Source organism: Pantherophis guttatus, chromosome 3, assembly GCF_059756535.1.
Source record: "Pantherophis guttatus breed Tessera chromosome 3, ASM5975653v1, whole genome shotgun sequence".
NCBI lineage: Eukaryota > Metazoa > Chordata > Lepidosauria > Squamata > Colubridae > Pantherophis > Pantherophis guttatus.
Window position 1 is genome coordinate 212,288,754 of NC_142065.1, and position 7,500 is coordinate 212,296,253.

General features: G+C 45.5%; 1 protein-coding gene across 8 annotated transcripts in view; it reads left to right on the forward strand.

The window, feature by feature from the left end:
* ADGRB1 (adhesion G protein-coupled receptor B1) overlaps nt 1–7,500 on the forward strand; it is a 387,137-nt gene that overhangs the window by 374,783 nt on the left and 4,854 nt on the right. For 5 of the 8 annotated variants that reach the window (XM_087890962.1, XM_087890963.1, XM_087890966.1 and 2 more), the window contains 3 exons: nt 2,591–2,626; nt 3,464–3,568; nt 5,365–5,418. In XM_087890962.1, the coding sequence (XP_087747088.1) occupies nt 2,591–2,626; nt 3,464–3,568; nt 5,365–5,418 (195 nt within the window). The remainder of the gene's footprint in view (nt 1–2,590; nt 2,627–3,463; nt 3,569–5,364; nt 5,419–7,500) is intronic. The other 3 variants (XM_087890964.1, XM_087890969.1, XM_087890967.1) reach the window with 1 other exon arrangement.

The window sequence follows — 7,500 nt, forward strand, 5'->3', positions numbered from 1 at the left end:
TTCCAAGTGGTAGACATTTCAGTGTTTGTTTTAGGAGAAGGGGGTCTCCAAACTTGGCAACTTTAAGACTTGTGGACTTCAACTCCCAGAATTCCCTCCAGCCATTATGGCTGTTTTATAGAATAACTGAATAGCGGAATAACAAAATTGGAAGGGATCTTTTTTTTTTTTTTTTTAATTTGATTTATATGCCGCCCTTCTCCGGAGACTCAGGGCGGCTTACAATGCGTTAAGCAATAGCCTTCATCCTTTTGTATATTTATACAAAGTCAGCTTATTGCCCCCACAAACTGGCTCCTCATTTTACCTACCTTAGAAAGGATGGAAGGTTGAGTCAACCTTGAGCCTGGCGAGATTCGATCTTACTTTAATTGCAGACAGCTGGTGTTAAATTACAGAGCTCTGTCTGTTGAGCTATCCAGGCTCCAAGATTTTGGAGGTTTTCTAGTCCAATCCCCTGCTCAAGTTTTAAAAGATAAGTTTAGACCGGACATTTTTGTCAATGAATTCCAGCAGTGTGATCTCAAAGAGTGTTGGCTTGTGATGGCACTCCTAAAATGATTTCGTTAATTAATGCCCTTCATTAATGACAATCATTTGCTATGCATGGAATGTGCTTACAAAGTATTTTACATTTACTAATTTCCCCACTTATCTCTCCTAATTGTCCTTCAAAGGACGAGAAGGACCTGGGTAGCATCTTTCTGATATCATCTCCATTGAGCCTCCTTCTATGAGTCCCAGATGGATGTAAATCTCAGCTCCAGAACCTCATCATCATGTTGGACCAATGATGCAGGAATTGGGGTGTTTCCAGGAGAGAAATATGGAGAGTCATAATAGAAGAAATGTTTCTTATGGAAGCCTGGTTAGAAGTCAGCTGAGTCTCTCCAGTTTTGAGTACCGTTTGCTTCTGTCGTTTTGAGAGGGAGGAATTCTGGGAGTTGAAGCCCACAAGTCTTAAACTTGCCAAGGTTGGATCCTTTACTTTAGGAGACCAGACCAGATCAGATCAATTGCATTCTCCCTTCCATCTCTCCTACAACAGAAGCTCGGTAGAGAAACATTGAACATAGAATATAGAATAATAGAGTCGTCTAGTCCAGCGGTCACCAACTGGTGGTCCATGGACCACTGGTGGTCCATGAGAAAATTTTGGTGGTCCACAGAAAAATTATTTGCATTGTTTATTTTGCACTAAATCAGGGGTCCTCAAACTACGGCCCCTGGGCCGGATACATGCAATGAACACTTGTGTTTGCTGCAGAGAGTCTCCCCCTTCGGGGTCTTTTTGTGCGGGTTGTAGGGAGCAGAAATTATGCTTCAGCTTCCTGGTGTGGGGCTTTGGGCAAAGGCTGGAGGGAAGGGCTGCTGGTGGCGAAGAGCCGGAGGGCCTCGTTCCAATGGGACTGCATCATGGCCTGGAACTGGCTGACCATCTCAGCCTACTTCCAGCCTCCAGGCACATGTACCTGGCCATGCACTCCTGCAGATCTTCCCTCTGCTTGGAAAGCCTATGCTCCTAGTCCTCAGTGAGGTGCTTCTGCTGTGCCACCTTCTTGGCCAGATCCAATTTGAACTGAGCCAGCTGTTTTGCCAACTCTTTCTCATGGTGGCTGCTTAGCTCCAACAACTGCTTCCTGTTGGGGCACTAAGGAGCCCGGGCAGGCAGGGGAGTAGTGGCAGGGAGGGGAGGGGCGAGTAGAGGCTGGCGAGGTGCCCCTTGACATGAGAGACATTGAGTTGTCCACGCCTATCCAGTCACATGACCACCTAGCCACGCCCACCCAGCCGGTCATTAGGCAGATCATATTAGTGATCTGCGGGATTTAAAATTATGAATTTAGTGGTCCCTGAGGTCTGAAAGGTTGGTGACCTCTAGTCTAGTCCAACCCCCTTTTCAGGCAGGAGACTCCCTATACCATTCCAGGCAAATGGTTGTCCAGTCTCTTGAGCACAACTTCTGGAGGCAAGCTATTCTGTTGGTTTATGCTCTCCCCATTAGGAAATTTCTCCTTAGTTCTAGGTTGCTTCTCTCCTTGGTTAGTTTCCATCCGTTGTTTCTCATCTTGCTTTTTGATGCTGTGGAAAATAGTTGACCCCGCCATCTTTGTAGGAGTCCTTCAAATATTGAAAGACTGCTATCATGTCCCCCCTAGTCCTTCTTTTCTCTAGTCTAGCCAAGAGAGAGGGAGTGAATCAGAATAGAGCTGGAAGGGGCCTTGGAGGTCTTCTAGTCCAGCCCCTAATCAAGCAGGAGACCCTATCCCATTTTAGACAAGGGGCTGTCCAGTCTCTTTTTAAAAACCTCGAGTGATGAAGCACCCATAACTTCTGAAGGTCAAGCTCTTCTAATTGTTCTCACTGTTAGGAAGTTTCTTCTTAATTCCAGGTTGCTTCTCTCCTTGATTACTTTTTCATCTACTGTTTCTTCTCTTGCCTTCTGGGGCTTTGGAAAAGAAGCTGACCCCCTTTTCTTTGTGGCAGGCAGCCAAACAACCGGTTGTTAAATTATTTGAATCCCGCCACTGGTGTATTTCATCTCTTGTCAAGCGTTAATCATAGTTCTTCCTCTTCCTTTCATTTTCAGAGGCGGAAATCCCGATATGCAGAACTAGATTTTGAGGTGAGTATTTGGGGTTTGCTTCCATGATAAAAACATTTGTTGTGGTCATAAGTTGAGGACTATCTTTTGTGAGGAACAGATTTTCTACTCAAGGCCTCGATAAATAATTTTTAAAAAATGAAACCAGAAAAGGAGAGATCAGGGAAAGGATTCCTTGTGATGCTATTTGGCCGCTGAAATATTCACTGCCTTGAGTTGTTTATAAAAATATTTATATATAAAGGCTGGAGAAGAGAGAGAGGGAGAGGGAGAGAGGGAGGGATAGAGAGAGATGATGGATGGATGGATGATTGAGATAAATGGATGGGTGAATGGATGGATGGATGGATGGATGATTGAGATAAATGGATGGATGAATGGATGGATGGATAGATGGATGGATGGATGGATGGATGGATGGATGGATAAAGAGAGAGATAGAGATGAGAGATAAAGGGATGGATGGATGATGGATTGATGGATGGATGGATAAAGAGAGAGAGACGAGAGAGAGAGGGATGGATGGATGGATGGATGGATGGATGGATGGATGGATGGACAGATGGATGGATGGACAGATGGATGGATGGATGGATGGATGGATGGATGGATAGATAGATAGATAGATAGATAGATAGATAGATAGATACTGTAGATAGATGAGAGATTAGAGAAAGAGAGAGAAGGATGGATGGATGGACTGATAGACAGGTTAGACAGACAGACAGATTATAGATAGATAGATAGATAGATAGATAGATAGATAGATAGATAGATAGATAGATAGATATGTAAATGTTTACAATGTTTATTTCCTTCTCACAAAACCTCAACTTATCTGGATGTGTCCTGTTGTAGAAAATCATGCACACAAGAAAACGTCACCAAGACATGTTCCAGGACCTGAACCGGAAGTTGCAACATGCAGAGAAGGAGAAAGAATCTCCACCAATGGAGTCTAAGGTGAGCCTTTCCCTAGTTGGAAGTTTCTGAACTCTACCAGACCTGGGTGCAAATAGCTATTCCTTCTTTTCCCCCCCCCCTTTCTTTCTTTTTCCTTTTTCAAAGTCTCTATCTAAAATCGTAGAAATGAACCGAGGAGGCAGTTTCTCTGCAGCTCCCAAAGTGAAGGAGAAATTGGCCAATGTTTACAGAAGATCGAGATTCTTTCTCGGCGTTGATAGTGCCACTACTCAAACTGCCCCCCCCCCAAAAAAACACCCCAAAATCCAAGCAGAAATTTTCTATTGATGTCTCCCTGAGGTATTATTGGAAGAATGGAAGAGCTGCAGGTTTCAGAAAGCTGGAGATAAAAATCATACAATAAAAATAGGACCTTCCCTCTTCCCTAAATATTGGAAACCTCAACCATCCACCTAGGACAGGAGTCGGCAACCTGTGACTCTGGAGCCACATGTGGCTCATTCATCCCCCTTCTGCGGCTCCCTGTCACCGGTCGGCTCCACAATTTATACGGCTTTCAATTAGGACAGGTAGAGGAAAAAGGACACCGCTCTAGGAGGAGACTCTATGGTGGGGGAACTGGACTTCCGGTCAGCTCCAGAATTGAACCGGGGTGGGGGGTGGGGCTTCCGGTTAGGACCTTTGTGGCTCTTTGAGTGTTTAAGGTTGCTGACCCGACCTAGGATGAATTCTCAGAAACATTCTTCTTTAAATAAACTTCTAGAGCAGGGATGGAGAAGTATGGCCCCTTTATCACCTGTGGACTTCAAGTTCCAGAATTCCTGGCTGGCTCGGGAATTCTGGGAGTTGAAGTCCACAGGTCATAAAGGGGCCATACTTCCCCTGTTGTAGAGCTATTTGACCAACACTCATCTCTTCAGAGCAACAGGCAGAGAAATGTGGTCATGTGTAGCCAACCTTATGTCAATCAAATTGCTATACTTGAATTTAATTATCTCCATCCAGGAGATCTCTAATCCTGGTGCTCAATTGGTGGCTTAGATCCCTCCAGATTGTTGTCAGAAGCCGAAATTTGTGAACATGGGTCATATTTGTCCCAAAGATGCTTCTTTTCCAGGAGGTAACTGGATTTTCTCGTTTTTCTTTGAAGACATTTCACTTCTCATCCAAGGAGCTTCTTCAGCTCTGACTGGATGGTGGGGAATGGAAGGATTGATACCCCTTGCAGACAGCTGGTCATTTGCATCTACACCAAGGATGTGGGAGTATGAATGGATTTCCAGAGGGATTGCAGACTACAGGAACTATTAGCACTACTCAGGTGACCCTGAGGACACAGATAAACCTCCAAGTGCTTCAAAAATCCTCTAAAACAGTGTTTCTCAACCTTGGAAGCTTGAAGATGGGTGGACTTCAACTCCCAGAACCTTCTGGGAGTTGAAGTCCACCCATCTTCAAGCTTCCAAGGTTGAGAAACACTGCTCTAAAAGGATGTAAATGACCAGCTGTCTGCAAGGAGCATCAATCCTTCCATTCCCCACCATCCAGTCAGAGCTGAAGAAACTTCTTGGATGAGAAGCGAAATGTCTTCAAAGAAAAAACAAGAAAGTCCAGTTGCCTTCTGAATAAGCACCTTTGGGACAACCATGACTGAGAATCTCTACAGACTTTAAGAAAAACTGTTTTTTCCCCCCTGTCGTCCCCCTGTTGATTTCAATACATTTCCTGAAAGATCAACCTTCTTTTGTCATCTCCACACATATCAAACTCATTCTCTGGGTTGAAACGAGGAGGGGAAAAAAAAAAAAACCGTATATTTTCTCTTATATGTTTAGGCCATGAAAAGATGGAGCGTTTCCTCAGGTGGCAGTGATAAAACTAACACCAGCGTAAGTCTTAACCGCCTGCGTTTCTCCTTCAAGGACCTCATAGCTGCATCTTCTCTCCAACCTTGTTACGCTGCATGTGGTCAGCATCCTGAAACAAACATTCAAGCCTTCCCAGTCACAAGCCAACATTCTTTGAATGCTTCCTCCCTCCTTCTATAACTGGCATCCCATAGCGAGAAGATCTGAGCTGGTCATCCACTCACACCTTGAGGGACCTTTGATTGCATTCCACCCCAACCATCCATAATGACTGGTCATCTTTCCTAGCCTTGCCCACATCCAACATCAGTGGTGGGATTCAGCCGGTTCGCACCACTTCGGAAAGTTTATTTATTTATTTATTAGACTTCTATACCGCCCTTCTCCCGAAGGACTCAAGGCGGTGTACAGCCATATTAAAACACATAGATTTACAAAATTTAAAACCAATTAAAATCAGATATATAAAATTTGGCTCAAAAATTAAGACATACATACACCCCTTATAAAATCCGTATTAGGCCAATCCGGCTTGCTGGAACAGTAGGGTCTTCAGGGCGCGGCGAAAGGTACGCAGGTCGGGGCTAAGACGAAGCTCTAAGGGGAGCTCATTCCAGAGGGCTGGTGCCCGCACAGAGAAGGCTCTCCCCCTGGGTGTCGCCAGTCGACATTGTTTGGCTGATGGCACCCTGAGGAGCCCCTCTCTGTGGAAGCGTATTGGGCGGTGGGAGGCTGTTGGTGGCAGAAGGCGGTCTCATATATACCCCGGTCCTAAGCCATGGAGCGCTTTAAAGGTGGTCACCAACACCGGGAGACCACCGGGAGCCAGTGCAGCTCATGCAGGAGGGGTGTTACATGGGAGCGCTGAGTCACCCCCATAACCACCCGCGCGGCCGCATTCTGGACCAGCCGGAGCCTCCGAGTGCTCTTCAAGGAGAGCCCCATGTAGAGAGCATTGCAGTAGTCCAGACAGGACGTGACGAGGGTGTGAGTGACTGTGCGCAGGGCATCCCGGTCCAGAAAGGGGCGCAACTGGTGTATCAGGCGAACCTGATAAAAAGCTCCCCTGGCCATGGCCATCATATGATCTTCCAAGGACAGCCGTGCATCCAGGAGAACACCCAAGTTGCGAGCCCTCTCTGAGGGGGCCAAGATCTCACCCCCAATAGTCAACGATGGACCCAGTTGACTATACTGGGATGCCGGAAACCACAGCCACTCGGTCTTGGAGGAGTTGAGTTTGAGCTTGTTCCTCCCCATCCAGATCCGCACGGCCTCCAGGCACTGGGACATCACGTCAAGGGCATCATTGGGGTTAACCGGTTGTTAACTTTCTGAGCAGTTTGGCAAACTGGTTGTTGGAAGAAATCATTAGGGCAGAGAACCAGTTGTTAAATTACTTGAATCCCACCACTGTCCAACATGGTAGACTTTCCAAACTTGGCATGCTGATTTCTTTCATTATGACATTTAGACAGGTAGTCCTTGACTTGTAACCTCCCCTTAAATGGTTTAGTGACCATTTAAAGTTACGGCACTGAAACAAGTGACTCATGAACTTATGACCATTGCAGCATCTCCATAATCACGTGATCAAAAATTTGGACGCTTGGCAACGGATTCATATTTATGACAGTTGCAGTGTCCCGTCCCCCCCCCGGGTCATGTGATTGCGACCTTCTAACCCGCAAAGTCAATAGGGAAGCCAGATTCACTTAACAACCACGTTACTGGCTTAACAACTCAGCGATTCGCTTAACAACGGACAGCAGGAAATGTCATCAATGGGGCAAAACTCACTGAACGATGTAGCAAGAGAAATCTGGGGCTCAATGGTGGTTGTAAGTCGAGGACTACCTGTATTCTACTCTTAAGAGAGGAACAATTTTTTATTAGAACTCAAGGTGAATTGTGTAAGACTCCCCACATCAAACATTTTGTGAGACTCAAAAAATCAACAAATGGCAAATTTGAATGTACATATCCACAGTACCAGTCCAATGTATCTCAACTTTTCTTTGCTCTATCACTGCTTCGAATAGGTGAACTTTAAAAGGGACAAAACACCCAAAATAATCTCCTATCCAACCACAGGAAATACTT